The sequence below is a fragment of the Frieseomelitta varia genome, unplaced genomic scaffold (assembly GCF_011392965.1).
Source record: "Frieseomelitta varia isolate USP_RPSP 00005682 unplaced genomic scaffold, Fvar_1.2 scaffold_460, whole genome shotgun sequence".
NCBI lineage: Eukaryota > Metazoa > Arthropoda > Insecta > Hymenoptera > Apidae > Frieseomelitta > Frieseomelitta varia.
The window spans coordinates 224,884-249,983 of record NW_025110213.1 but is presented as its reverse complement, the minus strand read 5'-3'; the positions used below and the strand labels follow the sequence as shown (position 1 = coordinate 249,983).

General features: G+C 36.4%; 3 protein-coding genes and 1 long non-coding RNA gene across 13 annotated transcripts in view; 1 reads left to right on the top strand and 3 right to left on the bottom strand.

The window, feature by feature from the left end:
- LOC122532609 (phosphatidylinositol-binding clathrin assembly protein LAP) overlaps positions 1-20,070 on the bottom strand; it is a 21,915-nt gene extending 1,845 nt beyond the window's left edge. Inside the window, exons 1-14 of one of the 9 annotated variants that reach the window (XM_043661512.1) lie at positions 19,670-20,067; positions 19,154-19,639; positions 7,390-7,532; positions 6,327-6,402; positions 5,407-5,421; positions 4,690-4,792; positions 4,395-4,603; positions 4,205-4,311; positions 4,061-4,102; positions 3,863-3,957; positions 2,103-2,271; positions 1,718-1,846; positions 1,518-1,647; positions 1,035-1,121 (exon numbers count right to left, since the gene is read on the bottom strand). In XM_043661512.1, coding sequence (XP_043517447.1) covers positions 1,035-1,121; positions 1,518-1,647; positions 1,718-1,846; positions 2,103-2,271; positions 3,863-3,957; positions 4,061-4,102; positions 4,205-4,311; positions 4,395-4,603; positions 4,690-4,792; positions 5,407-5,421; positions 6,327-6,402; positions 7,390-7,532; positions 19,154-19,283 — 1,435 coding nt within the window. In that variant the 5' untranslated portion in view covers positions 19,284-19,639; positions 19,670-20,067. Of the gene's footprint in view, positions 1-1,034; positions 1,122-1,517; positions 1,648-1,717; positions 1,847-2,102; positions 2,272-3,862; positions 3,958-4,060; positions 4,103-4,204; positions 4,312-4,394; positions 4,604-4,689; positions 4,793-5,406; positions 5,422-6,326; positions 6,403-7,389; positions 7,533-8,603; positions 8,765-19,153 lie in introns of those variants that run through there. The other 8 variants (XM_043661518.1, XM_043661514.1, XM_043661519.1 and 5 more) reach the window with 8 other exon arrangements.
- On the bottom strand, positions 15,057-19,130 carry LOC122532613. The gene is made up of 3 exons (XR_006307546.1): positions 18,449-19,130; positions 15,531-18,381; positions 15,057-15,427 (listed from the first exon to the last, which is right to left on the bottom strand). It is a non-coding gene; the product is annotated as an uncharacterized LOC122532613 (long non-coding RNA).
- Positions 20,071-21,428: 1,358 nt separating the features above from the next.
- On the top strand, positions 21,429-22,319 carry LOC122532612 (protein KRTCAP2 homolog). Its single transcript, XM_043661523.1, has 3 exons — positions 21,429-21,562; positions 21,758-21,976; positions 22,052-22,319. The coding sequence occupies exons 1-3, from the start codon at positions 21,559-21,561 to the stop codon at positions 22,222-22,224; spliced, it is 396 nt and encodes a 131-aa protein (XP_043517458.1). The 5' UTR covers positions 21,429-21,558; the 3' UTR covers positions 22,225-22,319.
- A 56-nt stretch (positions 22,320-22,375) lies between these two features.
- LOC122532611 (stomatin-like protein 2, mitochondrial) lies at positions 22,376-24,299 on the bottom strand. 2 transcript variants are annotated; one of them, XM_043661522.1, is made up of 7 exons: positions 23,968-24,299; positions 23,770-23,886; positions 23,537-23,684; positions 23,216-23,464; positions 22,991-23,146; positions 22,664-22,908; positions 22,376-22,590 (listed from the first exon to the last, which is right to left on the bottom strand). In XM_043661522.1, the coding sequence occupies exons 1-7, from the start codon at positions 24,034-24,036 to the stop codon at positions 22,420-22,422; spliced, it is 1,155 nt and encodes a 384-aa protein (XP_043517457.1). In that variant the 5' UTR covers positions 24,037-24,299; the 3' UTR covers positions 22,376-22,419. The 2 variants fall into 2 exon arrangements, with proteins under 2 accessions (XP_043517457.1, XP_043517456.1); XM_043661521.1 differs by having other exon boundaries at positions 23,770-23,892; positions 23,971-24,299.
- Between the last annotated feature and the right edge of the window lie 801 nt (positions 24,300-25,100).

Below are 25,100 nucleotides of genomic sequence, written 5' to 3'. Positions count from 1 at the left end.
TTTTTTCCTTTTTTTTTTTTTTTTTTATGTGTTAGTCGCCGTGGCTTGTTCTATCACGTGCACGCCTCGTCGAGGATGATGCTATACAAGGTCGAGCGTACACGCGCCTGACAATAAAGTTACTAAAGGTAACCGAACCGACGAGCAGATATTTCATTCATGCTCTGATATTTCATTCATTTCTCAGGTGAGAGCCCGTTGAGAGATTTTTATCGTTGTTAAACTTTATTGTTACGTCGTGTAGTCTGCGTGGACTTGTAACAAGAAGCATGATCATCAATCACTGTATGAACGTCACAAGAGAGGGAGAGACGACAAGCATGTTTTAGGCGATCTTCTTATATTTCAATATTTTTAATATTTTGTCATCGTGTAACGAAAGAAGTTTTGTTTTTAGGCAAAAGTATTGTTACCGAGACAAGTAACATTTTGTTTAAGAGCGTCAAAGCTGATTAAAAATACAATTCTTATTCAATACAGCAACATAATGAATTTTACAACTGCTTCCTCGTAAAAAAAGATAGAAAATACAATTTATTACATTCTTCTCTCATAATCATTATACTTTTCTAAAGTAACAATGCCTCTTATCACATGATATTATGATACTTGAGAGGTTTGGAAAACTTCATTTGAGATGAAGAAACTATTTTCTGTATCCAAAAAGAAATTCAATTTAATCAAACTGTATTTTGGGCACATTACTACAATATCTCTTTCTTCCCTTTTTGTTTTTTAGGATTAGCTTGCACAAGTGATATCAATGAATCTAACTATTTAAGATGCAGAAGTATGATACAAAATCTGAAGCAAGAAATCTTTCACCAAAATGAATATATACACGTACATGGTGTGAATGTGAAGAGAGAGAGAAGAAACAAAAAGAAAGAAAGAAAGAAAGAAAGAAAGAAAGAAAGAAAGAAAGAAAGAAAGAAAGAAAGAAAAGATACGGTGCATTTAATTTGACAAGAGTGAGAGAGTAAAAGAAATCTGTATCTCGTGAAACAGTGAGAGAGATCGGACCAAGTACTCACCAGATTTCGAGTCTTGATTACCGAACACGGAGGAGAAACTGTTATCTGTAACAAAGTTATTATTTGCTGGGGGCACTGCGGCGAAACCTACAAACGAAAAAAATAAAAACAGATCGATGAAGTAACAGAAAGAGCACGGTTTAACGATGTAACAATCGTATAAAAATCAAATGAAAATGTGCAACGATAGCGAAAAAAAGAAAAAAAAAACAACAACAAAAAAAGAAAAGAAAGAAAAACGAAAGATTAAATTTCGTTTCGGAGCACTTTAAAATTGACGACCCTCTCTTTAACAATTTACACGTTACAAATCTGTGTGTTGCGATCCAAGCGAACAGCACAAAATTCATGTACTCTCAAAATTTTACTTTCAAACAATGATCCTGCGTTCCTCGAAGTTAGTAGCCAGCAGAGTCCAAAACGAAGTTCGGCGAAAGGAAAATTAAATAAGTAAACAACATAAAATGAAATACTCGTATTTACCGTTACCGTTAGTCATCCACATATTGTTCTGCGTTTGCGTAGCCGGCGCAGCTGCAGGCTGCGGCGCTCCGAACATGTCCGCGAAAGGATTGCCCGCTAATTGGAGCAGGTCATCCGACGCTTTTTGCGGCTGGAAACAACGGAATGTAATTATTGTGAAAACGAGCGAGCTGTTATAAATGCTGCAATTTTCTAATTACTTGATTATCGGCGGTCGTTGTCGTTGATGGCGCGCTGAACAGATCAACTATCGGCTGATTGGCATTGTTCGTCGGCGAACTGAGGAATGGATTCGTACTTGGTCCGCCCGACGGTGATTGCACTTTCGCCTAAAATAGAGAAAAGTGATGAGTCGTGGAGAAGCAGCACAGGCTTTTGTAATAAACGAACAAACAGAACTGTAGGCAATTTGTATTGAAAGTTCAGATTCTCATAAATCTTACTAAAAATAAATGTGAGAACCACCGGGAGAGAAGTATGATAAGTTTCTTGACTTTTATCTGACTTGTATATTGTTCTGTAAAATACAAGTTGACTCGTCATACTTTTCACCGGTGGTCCTTCAAACCGACAACCTTTTGGTACCTTGTACTGATTCATAGCAGCCTCCTCTTCCGCGAGGGCTTGCTGCCGCAGTGCTTCGTCGATGTGTCCATTTCCGGCGTGGTCGAGGCGGTTATTACTGGCTGCTGTTCCAAACGCAGTACTGGTGGAAGACAGGGCGGACACTCCCGACTTTACATTCGTTCTATTGCTGCTCGGGTAATGATTGGGCGATGGATACGTGTAAGATGGATAGGTGGACAACGTGGATTCACAAAGGAGGAAAGACGGAGGAGAAGCCATTTTCAGCAGAGAAGACAAGTGTGGCGGTATAGTAGGAGCGAAAAAGGAGCGAAAAGGAGCGTTGATCATTGAAAACAAAGGAGAAGACAAAGAAAAACAAAAAGAAACAGTGTAGTACGTATAAAGATAATAACGATGTGTAAAAAATTCAGCTACTCAGTGCTCTTTCACCCAAACGTACATACAGATACACTCAGTAAGTAATATGTGATCATTGTGCATGCTAGCACTTTCTCTTTTTTTTTTTTTCTTTTTCCACGAATATTTCCGTATTTGTTCTTTTAGACAGTGTAAAAGTATCTCTCACTACGTATGTACGTTTCCCGATGGACTCACACAAGCAATTAAGTTGAGTAATACTACCTAATGTGTTTTACAGTGTAAATAAAATAAAAAGAAAAAAAGAACACAAGAAAGAAACACACACACTTTCTCGCTTGCTACTTGCTACGATACGCACCGTTTATGTACAGACCAAACATGTGCAAGAAAATATCACCTAGCTTCTAATTTTACACTCTAAATTGATCTCGACAGTTTTTTTGAAGAATATGTCAATTGGAGATAGAGATATGTTAATTGTTAAAGTTGTTATTGATTGTACGAGCTTCGATAGCTCATTGTGTACAAGAAACATAGTGGTCTATTTACGATCAATTAGTCAGAATAGAAACTTTAACAAACAATGTGATCATTTATCTTGGAAATGTATTTTAATTCTGAAATTGTGAACGAGATATTCCAGATGTTCTATTAAATACTTCTGCTGTATATGTGTGTATATCACCAGAAGGTGAATCAACCGAAACATAGATAGTCATGCAATAACCAGTGATAAAATATTAAAAAAAAAAAAAAAAGAAAATAATTTGCGATAAAACGTAATCTGTTGGGTAGTAAAGCTAAGTGAAGTTTCTGCAGAAGATATAGAATAAAATTTCTAGAAATCATAAGAAGCGACAACAAACTGATTCGATACCAAACATAGTTTGACACTATAGCCTGCGGAACGAAAAATAATAAGGAAGGAGGGAAATAAAGGAAAGAAATGAAGAAACTCCTCAACGAAAGAAAGAAGCACAACACGATCTCAAGCAGTAGAAAAGAAACGCCAACATTACCTTTTACCCAACAATTTACAAAACATTTTGCGAGGAGAGTAGTTTGATTAACGATTGGATGATAAATGGGATTTGTATCTTTGTATGTCGTTGAATTTGCAATAGAATAGTAACAAAGGAAAAAGTCTGATGGGATTCGATGCCTAAATATGCGACATTATGCTCTTTGAATCATGATAATATTCTATAGAAAAAGTATTCTTTTCCAAGTAAAGAAAATACCTTATTCGCAGCTTTATATGTATTGTATATGCGTTTCATGTTTTACCTTTTAACAACAGACGAATCGCAAAATATTCCTTCAAATTAGTAAATTTAATCCTACTTCTGAATGTTAACTTAAGTTTTAGATGTTTGTACAAATTATAATTAACACACCTTGCAGACTGCGTCGGTGTGTTTGCTGCTGATCCTTTCTTTCCTTCCAGGGATGCAAGATGTTGCTCTAACGCGTCCAGTAAGCTACTAGGGGCCTAAGAAATGTCCATTTTCAATATTTCACCTAGATATATTTTTCTATAGAACTCAAGACTATGTCGTATTACGTTTTGAATCCAACTAGGATATATTTCTCACCTTTGTCAGATCAGGTATGTCTCCTTTATCAATGCCAACATTCTAAAACGAAATAACAGAAATTAATCATCACAGAGAATCTGCCAGAATTTACATAATTTACATAATTTACATAATTTGTATATTGTGAAAAATTCAACTCACCTCGGCAACTTTCAAGAATTCACCCACCCGATCCATTCGTATGAGAAACTTTTTGTACAGATCCAGAGCCTCGCGACACTGCTTCTTATTCATATCAAAATATTTCTCTAAAATACAAGAGAGAAGTAACGATGAAATACATCTTTTTTAGGATGACAAATAGATGCCAAGCGATAGACAGACAGACTACCTAGCAAATTAATAATGCCGTCGTTGTAACAGGCGAACAGTCTAATCAAATCTCGAAAGAGGAGCATGAAAGCCATGTTTATGACGCCGTTGGTCAGATCGTTGGCGGTGCAATCGAACTCCAACAGCGCGTCCAATTGCGACTGTAGAACTGGCAAAGTTTTCAGCAGTTTCTCCGCGTTCATTGTTCGCAGTGTACGATCGTCTTTCCTAAATGACACAATCACAAAATTAGAACGAGAGAAGATATACACTATCTCCTTCTTTCTCCAGATTAATCAAAATCAATCGCTTACCCCCTTTTCACCTTGCAAAAGTCGAACGCCACGGTCCTGTAGGAGAGTGCCTTCTCGTTGAGATACTTTGCGTATCTCCTGATGAATGGTGACATGTCGTAGCCTAATGACAGAGAAGAATCAATTTAAGAGGAAGCTTGCAGGAATCCAAAGAAACTTCACAGGGTTCGTGGTCGATGGGACAAATAAATATTCAGTATCTCCCCCCTCCCCACCCCAGAGGAGACAAGATGAATTGAAAATTGAAACTGTGCAAGTGCAAAGATCTGCGTGCGTGCATGTGCAAGCAGGCACAGGCAGCATTGTCAGGATTATTCGATTTTAACAACGCTTTCACAGTCTGGAGAGTGAAAAGTGTGCATGACACGCAAATTCATCTTGACTTCTTGAACACGACATCTGAACATTACATGTTTCAGGGGAGACCAGTGACGGTGGCAATTTAATTAGTACCAGAAATTATAAGTAGAACGTTGATTTCCCTGTGGAATTCATTGTGCGACACTTCATCATCAACAATTGCCATCGTAACTTTTCAAATAATAATAATCATGTAAAATACATAATGTTTTTCCGTTTCTGTTCAACAATCCCAGTTTCACATCCGACTGATTATTCCAAAGCTAAGTTAAATAAAAACGTGGAGTTAACGTTCAGAGATTAATAGGGAGAGAACATTCACAGGGCGAAGAGAAAATTAATTAGATGTTAACTCACCAATGCGTGCTCCTGCTGTGGCCAAATAGAGAGAAAATTAGTTCCAGGTTAGTAAATCATAGAGAGAGAGAGGCCAAAGATACACATACACAGCTGCATAACGCTAGGAAGTTACGTTCCTAGTTAGTTGGCTGAGAAGAACTTGTTATTAAATTTCTGATTCCAGACTAGAGACAGAGTGGCATTCTTGGAGACATTTGCTTATATGTAACGCGACTGTTCAATTCGACAATTTGACTTAAGTTAGTAACTTCAGTTTTCACACTTTAACTGCAAATTCTCGTAATTTCAATCCTCTTTCTAACAGCAGTCAAACGACACGGCTCTCGTCGTACTTTGAAATACAATATTTGCAATTAACGTGTCGGAGCAACGAAATTTATGGCGCTATTGAGCTATTGTGTGGGAAAAAAGAAATGTGCTCGCGTGCGTGCTACCATTTACATGTAGACTCAGTTTTACTTCTCGGCGAAGTTGTTAATAGATTGGTTAACAAACAAAAGCAACAACAAAGACAACTTCATGCTGCCTCGATAATGGTTCAATTAAATCACAGTCCACGCGAGTCTGGTTTATCAAATTAATTCAAATTACTTACGACATAAATAAAGAATAACTTTGATTCTTATTCCAAACATATCTATCTCATAATTTCACAATTTTTTCAAATGTATACTAGTTCTTCCGTTTCACTGATTCTTTAATATCATCTCTGTTTATATCGTTGTCCCTTAATTTGATTTCCACAATGTGCCCGAGCTCCAGGAACAAGGCATTCGAATTTAATTAAGATCATTGGAAAGATGAAAAGAAGAACACGGAGCAATGAACATTGACAGGGAGGCGAACGGAATCGAGCATCTAATTGAACCACTCGACAGAAGTTAATGCAAGAAGATTCTTTTAAACAATGTGATCACCTTGAACACCGCTTTTATCGAGAAAATTACTGAGTTGAAACGTGCTGTTACTCGACGCCAGATACTGTGTAAACCTCTGCAACAGAGAAAGGTCATTGCACTCTTAGATTAGATTCTCCAGGAATCACCTTTCCTCTACACACTTTGTTCATAAATATCTCAAATAGTGTAAATTAGTTTAACAATATAAATTAGTGCCCAATCAATTTCACTTCATCTGTATATATAATATCCAAGAAATAAACATTTGAATTATCGGAATTTGTCAGAGAGTATCTTCCATTCGAGATCTTTATCACGAGTTATAAACCGAGCAACGTACGCAATATTCTAAAACAAAAGAGAGAGAAAAAAGTCCGTTACTCGAATTACTGGCATTATTGTCGCCGTTATGGCTCTGTCCAAAGGACTATGACTATGTTACAGTTGCTGTTCTCTATTGAATTGCATGTGCAAACCGTAAATGTTAGACTCTGGTCACGGACTCGTGCTATTCGATCCCGGTGTTGTACATTCACGCACAGGCGATTGGCAAGGGCGACGACACTTCCCCTCAACTCATTACTGCGCCAAAATGAGTTAGACAACCTCTCGATGTAAATAATACACCGTACATTCTCTGCGGCTCGCTACCGGACCGCTCTTCGTAATTTTGCAAATAATACTACTATCCTGGATCATTTTCCTGCTGACGAATCTCCGCAAACTTGCGTGTAAAAGTAATTACAAAATTATGAGAACTATTGACTTTGAACAACTTATTCGATTGGCCAATGAATTCAGTGAACTTTTAAAATGCAATAAACGAGAGGAAATTTGTATTATATTCATCGCTTAATTGAAAACCAATTAAGGAGAATGTACAAGTTTTACTTTGTAATTGATGTTTCACAAGAGATGTTTCGTTACCCTATTATCCCTAAATTGGCATTCATCGAGAGGCAAGGGGAAAGAAAGCTCGTCTGTTTGCCCTTAAAAAGTCACTTTATCAGAGAGAACCATTCGCGGTACTCGTGGATCCTATTCTGCATTGCAGATAAATGAGGGACCTCGTGGTCTTTACCTCATTGCCGTAACAAAGCATATGGTGCACCGTGATCAGAGCTTTGAAAACAACCGTCCAGTTCGTGTTCTGCGATCGTTCTATCAGAAGATTCGCCAGCTGAGGTATCGACACGTTCGGTTCGTTCGTGCACCGCACCAAGTCTGAAACAGAGAACAATGAACCGATCAGTCAAGAATTTCATTTACTTCCCCAATAGAAAAATTACTTCCTCCTCTTTTTTTTTAAAGAGATCAGACTTGAAAGTTTGTCGAGTATACTTGGACTAATACTGACTAATTCTTTTAACAAGAGATTAAATAATAAAGACATCAGGTACAACAAGATTACTAGAACACCCTGTATAATAAATTACTGTAATACATTGCCGCAAAGACAGAAAAAAAAGATCAGATAAAAAATTCTTTGCTTCATACAAAGTCCCAGCGAATAGTCTTTCATGTTGGAAGAAAAGTATACATGTACTTTTAATAATGTGTGTTGTACAGAGCAGAGAAGATGGTGTGATAAAAAAAAAAGAATAAGAAAACGGCCACTCGTAAACTTTTTTACTGCTCTGGAAAACAGCAGCAATTAAAAGACCAAGATTGACTTAAGATTAACCACTGCCTCTTTCAAGCCGCTTTCGACGAGACCATAAAAAACTATATATCTATTATCTCGACTCAATCACTTCCTTCACATTCCAGCAAACTGTGTAATTGATCGAACCGTTGCTTTCCATTACAGCGGATGGAAAAAAAGATCTCATGTCGGTGAAAATGACTGCCGAATAAAGAAAGACCATTGTTGCATCAACAATGTGCGTAAAGAAAAACATTCTGCGAAACAGAGCGTAGAACGACTCTGCTTTTCCGCGAATGATTCACGATTTCCAGCCGCGTTTTTCTTCGTCCCATTCATTCTCCAAACGTGGCACGGGGACGATCTAACGTCTCTCCCCGAACTGAAATACCTTTCCCAGAAGACGGAGACGGTTCCGAGATAGCACCTGCTCTCGGAAACAAAGCGATCTAAAATTAAAACTCTGCGCTTCGCGCGTCGGCAAGAGCCGAGCATGTTTCACGATGGTTTCGAATCGGTAGAAGGCAATGAGAAAAGTATAATGGCCGACAAAGGGCTACAGATTGCCAAGTGGTTTCGCAACCGAGTTCTAAGAATATCGGGCACGCCATGTGCGTTCCTTCCCCTTCAATATCTTCCGCCTCGATCACCTTTTCTCCTTTCTTCGCCGTTGCAGAAGGTCTTCGTCGGAGCGTCTTGCACAACTTTTATCATTGTTTTACGTAAGCGGAAAGTGCAGAGGGCACGGCAAGTCGTGGAGTTTCCGTGTGAAATTCTTTGTTTTTGCTCTTCGCGATGAAAGCGCGTCGCACGACTGTTGCCAAAACAGCGAGACGTCTCGGCAAGTGCTCGACCTTGTCACGCCTCCACCTCTTCTAATAATGTTCTCTTGAATACGGATCCAGAAGTAGCGTGTTCATTGAGCGGTGTGTGTTCTTACTATTTATAAAAGGCAGAAACCACGCAGTATGACGTTTGTACTTTGTCAGTGTTGTAACAACAGCAGCTGACGGCTCTGGCTAGTGATCCTAACGCCTAATTGCCTCTTCATCGTGGCCAAATTGGTAGTTAGGGATCTTCGAATTGGACAAGTATCTAAAAGAAAAATCAGCGTACAGAGAAATAGTTGCAGATTTTTTTACTCCATCGATTTAGCAAAAATCAACAAGAACAAGGCAAGTAGGAAACGAGAAGTCTTGCATTCGAAGTGACACCACTACCGATAACTGGCCTTCACCTACTTGCAGTGTCAAGTTTCACGACTGTTTATCTGCTCCTTTCAGGCCAGAAAAAAAAGCTACTTGTACCAACTAATGTGCAAAAGAAAACAGAGTGGAATTCACAAAATTCTTTCGAATTTTTCCTTCGGTCAAACTGAATAGTTTGAAAAGAAAGAAAGAAGTAGAAAATTTTTACCAATTTTTGTGTGTAAGTAATTTTATCACTGTAAGTTCATTAGTAAAGATACGTTCAGAAAATAGTGTGCGTAACACTTTTTCCAGGTTTTTGATTTATATTACTTGATATGTAGTTTCTGAACCGTTCAAGTGTCAGTTGGATATTATGATATCGAGGCGAAACATTGGAAATTCCATAATAAAAACAGGTTCTTCCTTTCAATGGGACAACGTTGAAACGCTAGCTGAAATGTTCGATTCCTCTCTTTCGATCATTGAACATTATTTTCATCGCAGTTCTTACAAAATTCTACAGATCGTCCGAAAGAGATCGTTACTGAAAAAAGACCAAGATAAAATAATAAATAAATTGCTACGTATTCCCCTGATACAGTACAGTTTACCGAAATAGCGTTTGCTAACGAGCGTCTTTCAATTCCGCAAAAAGAAAAGTTTGCCGCGTAAACACAGCCTTGAGTAAAAATCGATAAAGGCGGCCGATTGCTCCTCTTGTTTTCGAACTGACGTTATAAATAAGCAACGAGAAGCATAGTACACGCTGAGAGAATACGGGCAACGTGCTTGCTGCAGCCGTCAGAACGAGGCGAAACCCGATGAATCGGACAGTTGCGAGAACAACAAGAGATAGGTCGTTGAATGTGGCGAATGAACGCAATCTCGCGCTATCGGAATTATCTAAAAGTTGAAGGGGTGTGTGCACGCTGAGATGTTTCTCTCCCGAGGCCAGACTCGGACAGGGGGCGTCACTGATAACGTGTTTTGGTAAGACGATAGCTGCAACAAGCGTGGATTATCAAAAAGAACGGACCTATGTACGTGTTGCAAAACACGAACGCACACATCTGATTACCTCTGGTCCTTGCAACACTGCAATCTGTTCACGCATTCCGTGTTCCAAGCTTTTCCTATTGGCTCCAGCTGACGCGTTTGATATCACCAGTCAGTGATATCTTGCAATGCTAATTTGGAACAATTTGGCTCACAAACTACTGGCTGCCGTCCGTGCAAAATTGGACACTTTGAAATTTCATTAACTCTGCAGTGTAAAATCCGAGCAAAGTGGTTAAAATTTGAAAACGAATCCTTACGTATCGGCCAACACTCACGCGAGAATATATGTTTTGCGATTTCTTCAGAAATCAAAGTATATTTTCTACGCAATGTAATGCGCTCTCTCAACGATTACTTGGTCCGATTATTCCAAATTTGTAAGAATTATCAGACTTAGAACTCGGTCATTCTTTGAATGCAGCTGCCACAGTTTCTTCACCTAAAAGTTTTCATTTATGATAATTTATACGTTAAATAAATTTAGATCCATAAATTAGACCATCTGAGTGGAATAGAAAGTCTAACCTTCTCTGAATATTCTAGCAACTTTCATCTCGCTTTTTTTTCCAAATTTAAATTCACCCAACAAAATAATATGTGCGTATGAATTATTCACAATAACAAAGTTTCGATATTACCATTATAAATCTTTTAAACATTTAATATATGTCGTAGTACAATTAATAATCAACGATATTTTGATTTATCTTATTAACTTTGAGGATAACTAAAATAATCCTTTCCATTTGTCATCTTGATTTTGTGCAATTAGAAGGAACAGTACAATCTCGTTTCTAGAAATACCAACAAATATTATAATACAACATGATTAGAATGACAATCTGAATCTGAATTATTTTTGACAAAAGACAATTCCATGAAAGAATAATCCACCTGGACATTTCAAACAATCACAGCGCAGGGATTGCACAAAAAGCAATAGCGATCGTGCAATTCAATGTAAGCATCTAATCGACTAATTGTAGGAATTCGAAATGGAACAGTCCGAAGGACGACGATCATTGTCTGAGAAGAAACAGAACCGTGCGAAAAGAGACAGAGGGAACGCCGCATCGATAGTGGAAACATCTTCAAGACGACTCATCGCAGGTACAATGCCCGCATGCAATTACACTTGCGGATAAATTACACAATTCAACGCGTCTCAGAATAGATTATCACAGGTATTCTTCATACTCTGCGCGTTTGCATACTGATCCAAGGGAATTATATAAACTGACTGTAATGAATGAATTTATCCTGGGTGAACGATCAAGGAAGGAATCATCATCACAATCCAGTTAAGCTGAAGAGGACCTTAAAATTGGCGGTGACACTTCGAAATCAGTAGAATTTTATTCTTCGTACAAATAAGTTCCTTTTTCCTCCCAAGACGTTATGAAACAATTCAAAAATATCTTAATCATGAATGAAACATTGCAATCATATATGATTGTTAAAGTTATCGATTGGAAAAAAAGAAAAAAAAAAGAAGCAAACATGTATCTCATGTTGATGCCACGAATTTCATCGATAGCTCATAGTGTATGGTGCTATCTTTAGCACGACAAGTGATCATCGGTGGGCAAGTGATCTTCGAATGGGCAAGCAATCAGAAAGATCGCTAGGTCATCGGCTGCGAATCAAGTGTATGGCCGATCGATAGACGCGGAATCTCGAACGAAAGCTACCCAGGATGCATTGCTAGTGGGCATGTGCGAAGTACCGTCTACTTTAGTCGACTACGTGGGTACAAACTTCTCGGTTCTACGATCGATCCGAGTCTTTCTGATCCTTGTATGTCATTTACAATCATCAATCTTAAACAGTAACTCAGCCTCTGGACACGAGATGTCTCTTGGTCTCAATTATTCGGTTTGGTGATTTCTTCGAATTCTGACTATTCAATTCCTTAATTTTTTAAACAGTACATATAACAGGAGATATTTCTATTCATTCAAATGTATTGAAACGACTCTATTTATGGAAAGTTAATCCAGGTTTATCCGAGTCTAACTTAACTCTTTCATCAATTTTGAATATTAAACAAAAATGATACATCTCTAAATAGTTTTAAGAAACGACGAGAAAATTTATAATTTTTTTGCTTTCTTAATAAAATTACGTACATTACTCCCGATTGATTTGTTGTTTTACGAAAGCTTCTCAGAGAAACGATTGGAATCAAACAAGCAAAATTGAAAGTCTATATACTAAACTGCACAATTGCCAATAAACGTTTCTCTTCCAGAGGTTGTACAGGCTGCATCATAGATCGTGTTTGTGGCTCGAGAATGATTGGAAAAAAAAATCCAAAGGTCGTTACATTGTGTTTCCAGACGAACAACAAATTCCTTTCTAAAAATAACAAATTTTCCCTTAGCAATTGACATTACATAATAACGAATCAGTAATGGAATTACCAGGCACGATTACCTTCCTGATCATAACTAATTTCACTTTCCACCAAAGAAAGTCGATTAGTGAAGGCTCAACTAGTATTTTTCTAGAGAGAAAGGGGGATCTTAATTGTTACGTCAGTGTTTATATTTTTTTTTTTTCTTAAGAAAACTTTCTTACATAATTTCATCGTGATGAATAGATGGAAATCCTCATGGTCGATGTTAATTGTCCAATAACCATAACGTCGCATTCAAAGATTGAGAAACATTCAGAAAAGTTAAAGTGACTCACATATCCCGAGTCGTGTAACATGTAATTTTAGCTGCATTTTTCAATTGCTATCAAGAAATTTAGATTGTTATTGAATATACATACTTGGAGCACCAACTGGAAGAAATGTAGATTACTATTAAGAAATTATCAGTATATAATTATATTATTAATTATAATAATAATAATAAATATTTAGAAATTGCTATTAAGAAATTTAGAGTGTCACTGGATAGACAGGCTTGAAATACTAATTAAAAGAGAAGTACATTTTTCACTGACCAAGAAAAAAATTTGCAATTTGAAATAATAACTGATCAATTAGAATAATTATAATACGTAGACTGCTATATTTTTACGAAGATGACAAGAAAAAGAAAAGAGATTTAAATCATAACCTGTAATTCACGTTGAATATCTTATGCAATGTAGCACATAGAATATTTTATGTATATATAGTTTAGTACGTTCTGTGTACTTTTACACTTTCGAATTTCATAAGTGTACGATTGTCCGCAATTTAATAACAGAGTATGAACACTACAAAAAGAAAATTTCCTTCTTCGTTATGTTGAAAAGATGGCGGTTGCGGAGATATTGTAACAAAAAAAACGCGACGAAGGTATCATCGGCAGGAATTCGTCTCACTATCTAAATTAACAGACCGGAAGAAAGACTGCGAGTTCCGTTCAGTTAAACCGGAAACGCGCTCTTGCCGCTAACGAAATACGACTGTTAACATTTTCAACTCATCAGGGGGTAGCTACTACGCAAAACAATGAAACAACCATTAACGTTACCACGCCTTCAAACATTTAAGGTCTTAATTTAAATTCTATGCCTCAAAACTTAAACACAAAAAACAAAAAAAATTGCCATACACAATATATATTATCCAAATCAACCGTTTAATCAACGTTTTATATTGTTCCTTTTACTGTCGCAAATTCTGTTCTATAATTTTTACTACTACGCAAAACAATGAAACAACCATTAATGTTACTATGCTTTAAAATATTTAAAGCCTATGTTCTATGCTTTAAAATTTGAAAACAAACAAGAAAAGAAAATTTTCTATGCACACGATAACCTATATATACTGTCTAAATCAACTATCGTTTTATATCCTTCTGTTGTCGCAGAATTCTGTTCTATAATTTTTTATCTCTCCTATATTCTGAAAAATATATAATTTTCTGTTAAATTTTTACGAAAATAATTCATTTCTTTCTATACATATTCGTATCTTGACATACGTTAAATTTTCAGTTAAATTACGAGTTTATAACCTGTAAATCTATATAACCTATAAATTGAATCTCTACTTATTATATACGAAAATATTTTTGCAGCGATGCAACATACACGAACTAAATAGGCCTGTGGAAATTTTTATCGTTCTTATTTCGAATTTCACAAAAGCAAACAACAGTCAGCGTTAAAATATTTTGTAAAATACGAGGGAGTAATCGGTCAATATTAATTTAACGAAACGTGACGCAATTGTTACGAAATATTTCGAAACTCGCTGGGTAATTGAAAATCGTGTCAGACAGATGAAATTAACTGGGCGATTTCTTTTTCTTTTTTAATTTGCAAATCCGAGTGAATCAATTGGAAATAATTTGATTTACGACCGAAAGGTACAAAGACCTGACACTTTCCGACGAGGGTGAACTTTTAAATTGGAACAGATCAGGTCACAGCACCTACGCGTATATCTACAAACCTTGATGCAACCCGCGCGACAGTGAAATCGATAATCACAAGGAAAAGAACTCGTGCGGTTTCCTATTTCTTTTTCTCTTTTTTTTTTTTTTTCTAAGTAAGAAAATTACTCATTTTCCTGTCGACAGCTAATTCATTTAATCTAGTAACTAATCAGTAACGTACGATAACACGTTCGACGAAAGTTCACGTCACCTCCTCCCGATACCGAAATATATTCGCATAAGTTTCTTCGCTTACTTGTAATTATACAGGATGGACCAAAAATTTCTTTTCACCTTCTTTTTTAAATAAAACATCGAAATACAAGGAAAAACTAATTTTATTAATTTTAAATTAAATTAAAAATTATAGATTTATTTCAGTAGGAAGTGATTTTTGGCCCACTCTGTAGAACTGGATTAATCCTTTTTTTATTATTATTATTATTAATCTTTATAGTAACCTGAGATAATTAATTTATCCTGACCTCACAAAAAATATTCAAACACGCACAGACTGCTTATGAATATACGTACCGTCGTTAATTACAAATATAAAATCGTGCGTTTTAAAAATTTTACCAGCACTGCAATACAAAACACGCTTGTCGCGATTATATTGGCAAAGTTAAAAATATAGATATGCACATTAGATATGTAGATACGTAGATTAATTCATACGAAATACTTTTTTTTTCCAATTGAAACTTACGTAGTTTCTTCCAAAATTTCCACGCGATGGGATTCACTCTTTTTGGTCTCATTGTTTCATGTTCATAAAAATTATCGATGTTAACATTCGCCCAATTCTTTTAACAGAGTTGTTGCCATACGTGCTTGACCCTGATTGATTAACAAAAATATTTTTATAAATGAACAAATGGAAATATCTATTCTGCTTGTAAATCATTGTAATTTAAATGATAATTAAAGTAAGTGGACTTACACAATCATGTTCCAGACAGAAATTAATATTAATTTCGTCAAAAATATCTGTATCATCTAAGCGAATGTTTTGATGTTTCAGTTACTATAGCGTTGAAATAATAAAACTGTACAATTATTTATAAAATCTCCGCAACGATAGTTCTAATAAATGATACATATTTCGTACAGGCAACCCGCAGGGAAAGTGTTGATGTAATTTATGTGCGTTGAAAGGTCCAGAACGAGTTGAATAGAAAACAAATCCTTCATCTTACAATCCAACGAATATTCAAATTATCCAAAATGGCTGGCAACAAATGCTATTGGATATTTGCATTGTGCAAGCACACGTATATACGTATTATAAGAGATTTCAATATGTAAGGACAAGTGTCAAACAGCTTCACGAGAAAACTGTACACTCTGAAAGTCGACAGTTGCTGAAAATTAGAACGATTTATCAACAATCAAGACAGAAAAAAAAAGACTTCAGCTTGAAATTTAAATTCTATTGTATTGCCGTTTAGTAGTACCATAAACACAGTACAGATTGTAAAGGAATATACAGGGTGGCCCTCAACTGATAGTATAACCAAGCAGGAAGTGCTTCTACGTGAAAAACAGAGAAGAAAGAATAGAAAGAATAACATTTGTTCGTTAAAGCCTCTGCTTTCGAGGAAACCGAGTTTGAAAATTTATTGAGTATGCTTCAATTTAATTAAGTCGACAAGCGTGAATAATCAACACTCGAGGATATTCTACATGCAAAAATAAAGCCTAGAACAAAATTTGTTCTTTTCAAAAAAATGCTCAAACATGTTCCCTTGGTACATCAACATTTCTTCAAAAATTGCCTTGATACACAATTGTAATTGATAAATCTTTGAACTGGATCTCCTCAAGAACAAGACGTCTTGCAAAGAAATTTTATTCCAAGTCTTACGTTTATTTTCGCACGTGGAACGACCTTACGTTAATTATTCTCCTCTGTCACGTTTAGAATTAACTAAATTCAAGTATACTTGATCTACAATTTTTTCTCAAATCAAATTTTCTCGAAAACAAACTTTGTTCTTTCCTTTTGACGTTTCTTCACGTAGTCACCTCCTGCCACTAACTACGAGACACCCTGTACATACCGATACCATTGATCGGCGTGCGAACGTAAGACGGTCCCCTGGCCACATTCAAGGAACGTTATGTCACTAATAGGCTTTAACTTCGTGGCAACATTCGTAAACCGATAATATAGTAACGGCAACTTCGCGCAGGAAGCGGCCCCGGGAACTACTTTCGCACGAAACATCTGTTATCAGTAAAGGATCCAGCGTTCAAAGACTTTCACCGTTACTCAACTTAGAAATCTCGATCGATTCTCCACTCAATATTTTGCAACGATATATACATATACATATACATATGTAATATATATGTTGGTTTTCATGTAACGATCGATTAATACGTTGAGTGCCACGTGTATCAAATTTAGTATACGGTGAACTCATTTATATATATATATATATATATATATATATATATATATATACATATAAATAAATTATACTTATAAATGAGGTTCACCGTATACCAAATTCGATACACGTGGCACTCAATGTGTTCAAACCGATTCGAAGATACGAACATGATATGTATATCTCTATTTCGGAGACTGTAGGAGCTTCTATTGCGGTATATAGATAAAAACGAAAATTTCCTCATTAATAATTCCTGTCGTGTCGAGGAGAATTTGAATGGCAATTTTCTAAATTCCTGCTGACCCAAAGCTGCACGATCATCGATAACACTTACGCGTGTCAAATGAGTAATCGTAATAGACGATGTGTACACGGGTGGGCAGGTCACTTTGCCAATGGAACTATACAATCGATACCAACAGCTCACGTACAGAGTGTGGCAGCACGAGGAAAAAAAAGAAGTCTAGCAACAAATCAAGTTACTCGTTTTTTCAATAAAAAGTAACGATCGTGTTATCGGCGTACGAAACGCGACATCCTGATGGTTGTTCAAAATTTTCTGATGACGCACGCCCTGATGAGTGGGCTCCTTCAATCCAACGACGAAAATTATTCAACACTTGCGATGTCCATTGACATTTTCGCCTCTTCCCCTTTTCCGACAAACGGATCGATTTTTCGATATCCAATTCTTGGTAGGCGTTCACATCTGCGAATGCAGCGAGCAGCGTGTAATATACACGTCAATGTACCCATACGTCGCGATAAGATTTTTTCAGAATGTCTAACAGGATTTTCTTTAGAGTGGTGTACTGGTATTTCAACGATCGGGAAGGAATCAAGTATATATATATATATATATATATATATATATATATATATGCTTTCTGGGACACTGCATAATACGAGCTGCACCAATGTTCCAAATTTCAGCAAAGAATTTCCATGTTTGTGGTTTAGTATCCTCTCTCTTTTTCTCTCGTCTGAAGACCTCGTCAGCCAAGGGGCACTTTCGTTCGCACATCTTGAAATGGAAAGTAACGCGTTAATGAGTGTAACAGGCAGAAAATATACAGGAAAGGCACTTCGTTTTTCGTATGTACATCAGACGTGACTAATGCGGTAACGTTAACACCCAGGCGTCGGCTTGGGTTCACGCACCTTAAAGAAACCGTTTGATCTTGTAAGAAAAAAAAAAAAAAAATGCATGTATTCCCGGTAGAAACATGATTCGCCTTCCGACTAGTCCAAGAATGGCCTTGCAAACGTTAGTCAACTATTGTGTACAAATACATCTAACTGATACATCCTTGTATAAGGACCAATGTTCTCGAAACAAGGTCCTCCGAATATCCAGTCACTCGCTACTTCTGCTTAGGAAAAAAACTCGAGACACTGGAAAGATTAAAGATTCAAAGTAACATCTGACTTAATCGAACGATTAATACAGAAAACACAGTACCTTGCTTCCTACAAAAGCATCGATTTTCAGACAGTGAAAATTTTCAACATCCAAGAAAAGGTTACGCGTACGTGGACTAACGTGTTAACGATTTTTTTTCATGTACGTGCAGAATCCAAGGAATGTAGGTTTTCGAACGTAAACGGTCGATTCTGCGAAATGGATATGCTCGAAACGTTTTGTAACCTAAAATTGTGCTTGTTCAAGATGCCTCGCTCGTGTGTAAGCAATCCATCCATGAAAATTGATATATCAAACATGAGATATTTGTTGTCACATAAAATATAACAATATTTTCGCCAAGAAGTTGAACCGACGACGCGATAATCAGAGCTAAAAAAAAAAAGAAAATTGGAATATCTTGACAATCCTCTGCCAAACAGAGAAAGAATTGTTCGTCCACACCACAGGTTCAGGTATTGAATAAAAGCTCTACTCCAAAAGCAGAATTCGATCAATGTGAGTCAGACCGATGAACAGATACAGTTGTATGCAGATCGTAAAAGCAGAATTTCAAGGTAAAAAACGAAGATAAGTTCCCCGTGGATATCAACAGTTACCGCGTTAATTACAACAGTCTTCGTCAGCGCGAGAAATATTAAAATCCGACTTACCTAGAAAAAAGGTAATTCCATCTAAGTGAATCTAAAAGAAACACTTTCCAACGGAGAATATCTCAAAGATATCGAGTCTTATTGAACTTACATTCGAGATGCTTCTTTTTTGGTCCTATCATCTCCTCGGTGGTCGCTTTGCAGACAGCTTTGGCAAGACCCTGGCCGGCGATGCTGTGCCTCGCTGCCAATAGCCTGTCGTTGATCGTCTGTCCCGCCATACTGTCCCTGCTGCTTCTGTCACACTCGAACTTTTTCTTCCTTCCTTTTTTTTTCTCCTCTTCTTCGAAACTCACGCACCTTTCGACTTCTTTCTCTCTTGTTCTCTTGTGTCGTGCTATTTACCAACAGCCAGAAAAACTGTTCTCCAGCCTCGACGATCACACGCGAACACCACCACCACCACCGCTCGACAAACTGGCGTTTCGAACGGACCCGGACGAGGAGAGCACACCGAAGCAAGAGGCGAAAACGACGATCTCACACGCGCATCGTTTCACGTATATACGTGTCGGAATCGGGAAGGTACGTGTGCGTGGTGAAGCCGGTCGGTCCCCCGTCGGATCGAGCACGATTCCTCTGCCGATCTTCGAACGATCGCGAGTACGCCGGCCTGCGCAACCTGTCTTCGTCGGCGAGTTCGATCGAATTCTGGCTGAGGGAGCTCTGGCGAGTATATCGCGCGCGCGTGAACGGCTCCAGCTGGGCGGACGGCACAGCTCGCGGCTCAAGGCGACGACAGAAAGCTCTCGCAACCAGCCCAAAATGGCGACCCGGGGCCTCCTACTCCTTCGCCGGACCGATCACTCCTGACAGCCAATCCTACTCTTCCTCCGCGAACACGGCCTACCACCTCTGACGTCATACCGCTCGAGTCAAATCAGCTTCCCGTCGACGACGTACGCGCCGCTGCCTCGTTAAACGACTTAGGGCCAAATGTGATCGAACGCGGCCAGTTACCGAGGCATTCTGACAACGGTTCCGTCCCATCGACGATTGCACGCGTTGGTTAAATTTGAAATCGATCTGAAGATGTATATATATTTATATGTATATGTTTATATGGTAATTACAAAATATATGTATATATGGTAATTATAAAATATCGTGAGTCGAAAAAAGAAAAGTTATATTTAACTACAATGGACGCGTGTACTAAAAATCGTTTGAGAAAAATCGAAACGCATCCGAATCATAAGGCGTCCGCTCGACACGCTCAATTCGTCACATCGGAAGTCCGAAATACAGTGACCTTGGGTATTTCTTTCGTCAAAACGTATGTTGTAACTATATGTAACAATTAAAGAAATTTTATTGTCGATATAAAATAAATTAAAAAGAAAATAGAAAGAAAGAAATAATAAGTATTCAGTATCAAATTCAATACACTTAATTTGTTACGATAGTAAATTTAAGATGATCATTCATTCTTGTATTATATATTTACGTAAAAATAAAAGTAACGAAAGAAGGAACGACGATGGGTCTCTGCTCCGCGAAACACCTCCAAGAAATGGTGGGGACTGCGGTGGTCAATTTACAAGGCGCAGTTTTGGCCATTTAACGAGGCAACAGCGTGGCATGTAAATTTTTGCAAGAAACGCGTACTTGTAAATTAAATTTTAAATCAACGAACTGACGAATTAACGAATTGTTGCAAATTTATGGTCGGATTTGTTTTCTCGGTTTGCCTTTCGTCTTTTCGACGTTCCATGATTTCGAACAATACACCATTTTGGCAAAACATGCACGTAAAACTGAAAAACGTGTTTCATTCCGGTTTGAAAATAGATGCGAAATTTTTCGACGGCAAAAAGGGGAAAATAGAAATAGAATAACAATGTTAATTAAAATATCGATCGAAAAGAGTACCTCCGTGACGAGTTCAAAATCGATAACGACGGTTCAATCCCTGCGCACGCATATTCCTTGCCAAGTAATCCATCTAATATATGACGTATCAATGATTAGCCAGAGAAATAAAATTATCCTTTCAATTTAAGCAGTCCGTCATCTTCCATGCTTATACAAAATTTGATCAAGCGTTTTAACGAACTAAAAAATAAACCAACACAGTTAAATATGCAACGGAGATTTCTCGTCGGTTCTAGGGATTAAATGTAACTATAAAATTTCTGGTTGCACTTCTAGCGAGTTTTAGTGAGGTCTAAGAACCTAGTGAAATTCTCTATACGAATGAATAAGTAGCAATTCATTTCACTATATTTGAAAACGAATTTTTTCATATGGTTTTCAGATCTTTAATTTTACAAATTTAAATCTCAAACTAAAAATTTGACAAATTTTTCAATAACATTCTACAGTTAAAATACCTGCAAATAGTATAGCATAGATTTTCAATTATTTTCATTTGTTCGTCTCGAGGACATTAATGCGACGTACGTTGGCATAACTGTACGTTGTGACAACACAGCACCGTGGCGAACGTTGATCAATGAGTCGAACTGGTTTTGACTAGAAAAATATTTCTTAAAAATGCGTACGTATAAATTTGTAAATCATCGACTCATTCATAGAAAGCTTTGTTACCTGTAAGATTACCTATAAGATATTAAAAAAAAACAATATATACTGATAAGTTGATCATATGCACTTTGATACCGGTTTTTCCAATTTAAATTAATTTCCTTGAAAAACAGCAGTTGAAATAAAGTATTTCTTTCTTGTCCTTCAGCTGTCAGTAGCGGAGTATCATTTGTATTGTCATCAATTTTGACCGTTCTTGTATTTTCTGGAATGCAAATATACAAAGCTCCCCTGGCATCGTCACAAATTTATACAATATTGGGAGGATACATTGGATCTATACTATTTATGTGTGTGTTAACTGCAATAGGAAACCTGGAGGCAACAATATTTGGCAAATCATTTCAACAAAAGTTGTTTCCTGAAGGTATATTACTCAATATTGATACTAAAAGACCAAATATTATCTACTTAAGATAACAATATGATTTTTTTATTACAGTTATTTTTTCATTGATAGTCAGCTTGATTGCATCAGGCTTGGTGCATCGCGTAGCAACGACAACGTGCTTTCTGTTCTCTATGATTGCATTATACTATATTAATCGAATTTCCCAAGAAACATACACGGTTCCAGCACCTATGGTTTCAGTTCATTCAAAGAAGAGAAAGTGAAGAAGTCAGAAACTTCGTATGATTTTGTACTTTAAGAATTATTCTTATAACTATTTTTAACTTATGAATTTTTGTATAAAATTATTCTGTTACTATTGACTTGTAATTATTTATTTCTCTCCATCTCCATAAAAATAGAGTTACAAAAGACAGAGAATAGAAATCAGAATATATTTATATTATGTACAAATATATTCAACTTTGCAATACTTTAGGAGTTGTTCTTTCGTTTCTGCTGTGTTTCTCTGCTTCTTCTTTGTCACTGAAATACTCAAAGGACTCGTCCAAGTCGTCAACATTGCTTTCTTTCCCATTGGAGCTACCTAATGTAGATTGAGACACGACTTTTTTGTATATTGTCATTGCCTGAAAATATGAATTACATATAGCAGTGTACAATCTATGAAGTAACAAATATGATCTCAAATCCTCAACATACTTGCGTTACTAGGGAAGACACATCAGAAACATTACTGGGCAAAATCAAAGTATTATTGACCTTTGCCAATTTGTTAAATGCTTTAACGTATTGCTCAGCTATACTATATGCTGCTGCATTTTTTGCGTCAGACATGTTGAGAGCATTTGCTACAAGTTTTAAACTTTTTGCACGTGCTTCTGCAATGGCCACTAAAGCCTGTGCAGTACCAATTGCTCTATTTATTTCTTCTTGTTTTACAGCCTCTGTAACGAGATTTACAGTAAATCATTTATCATATTCTAAATAAAATAAAGTATTCGTAAATAAAAGCATAGTTACAATTACCCGATGCCAGAATCTGTGCTGAACGTTTTCCTTCTGCTATATTTATCTCTGCTTCCCTAGTTCCTTCTGATTCTAAAATTGCAGCTCTCTTCTTGCGCTCCGCTTCTACCTGCATTTGCATTGCCTCCTGTATTCTTTGAGGTAATCTTATATCACCTGTGGCAAAGAATTAAAGTAACAGTAACTTTGACTTCAAATCAAAAATGTTTCTTCATGCAACCTTACGTATTTCATATCGTAGACACGCTATTCCCCAAGCTTCGCTGGCTTTGTTTATACTTTCAACAATACCCACATTAAGCTCTTCTCTTTCTCTGAATACCTTATCTAAAGATATTTTTCCCAACTCGGATCTCATTGTGGTTTGAGCCAACTGAACCACAGCAAATTCCGGATCATCGACACCATATGAAGTCAAATATGGATTAACTACTCTCAAGTATAACACGCCATCAATATTTAATGTTACATTATCTATAAATAAAAGAATACCATAATTAATATTGTATTCATATTCATAACATTTAAATGATTAACAATATATACCTGAAGTAACTGCACTTTGTTGAGGTATTTCTATGGCTAATTCTTTTAGACTTTGGACATACTTAATTCTATCAATTATTGGCGCAAGAATGTTTAAACCTGGATTCAGCACTTTGTGAAACTTTCCCATTCTTTCGACAATCCATGCCTAGAAGTAGTAACTAGCATTAGATAAATTTAGATAAATTTCACTTTGATAAAATAATATAGCAATAACAGAAATAATTATGTACCTCCTGTTGTGGTACAAATAATATAATAGTATTAATCGGAGTGCCAGATTTATATCTAACGTGTTGTATGACCGGCAGTTTGGTTACATGATGTTTCAGTCCAAGGGCTGGCTGATGCTTTGAGCAAAATTTTGGTTATATTGCAGAAGAAGAGAAAAATAAATTCTTTAAAAAATGAGTAACTCGGAAAGTGGTTACCTTTATCATAAAATTACGAGCATGCTGTTTAAATTGGTAGTTAAACCTCCATATGAATGTTCGCAACATTCTGACAGACACGATAGATGTTTTTCAGCACTGTATTAGGTTAGATGTACGCGTTACCATCAAAATTACCATTCGAAATTTCAACAAAGAGGAAACATCCAATCGGCTATTTCTTAACAGTAATCACCAAAAAATATTTCATTCATAAGACATAATATTTCGCTCTTCGCACATTCACAAACTTAATAAAATGCAACTGAACAAAAGTACATGAGATGTCCTGATAATCGCGTTTGTCTCTCTACTATCAAAGAATTCTTCAACGTTTCAAAATTATAACGTATCACACACGATTCTTTATCTGCATTTTACATTATAATTTCTTTGAAAATATGAAATACTTTTTCATTTGATTGAAAACGATAGAGAAGATTTTCTAAGTGAAAAAGATATTTAAATTTCGTAAAATATTAATTAAACAGCGTGTGATTTATACAGCCCTGTTTATGTTTTCAAATTTTTAAGACAGTCAAACGATACTCCAACACCTTTAAATGCATCTTCTTATCTTTCGATGTTCTTTCGTTATCGACTTAATTTTCAGCTACTTTTATCATTTTTAATTGTGAGTACATTCTGTCCTTAAAAAAAATCACAAAGTGATTCAAGATCCGAATCAACCAAATAAATAAACCATGGTGGAAGAATTCCAAAAAAGCGTGCAGAACTAAACAAAAAATTTAAAATGAATTATTCTCTAATAATTGTGAGCATTTTGACTGTATTTAATTATTTTACTCAAGCCAGATAATATGACCCATACGCATTTATTAATAGTCACAATAGTTATTGTACTCAAACCAGATAATATGATCCATATGCATTTATTAATAGTCACACTTTACTCTAGCTTAAAACAAATTCAAGGGAATCTACTAAAATACTCGAATCATCTCTTACAGTGTTCATTCCCAGATTACACAAATCTTGGACTTTTCAAACAACGCGTCCGAGATTTACACGCCATCTTTATCCATCCGATGTATTTCAAGTTACGATGATATCGTAACGATCATCGTTGGTTATTCACAGAATATATCCACGTCTTTATTCGTAAAATACAT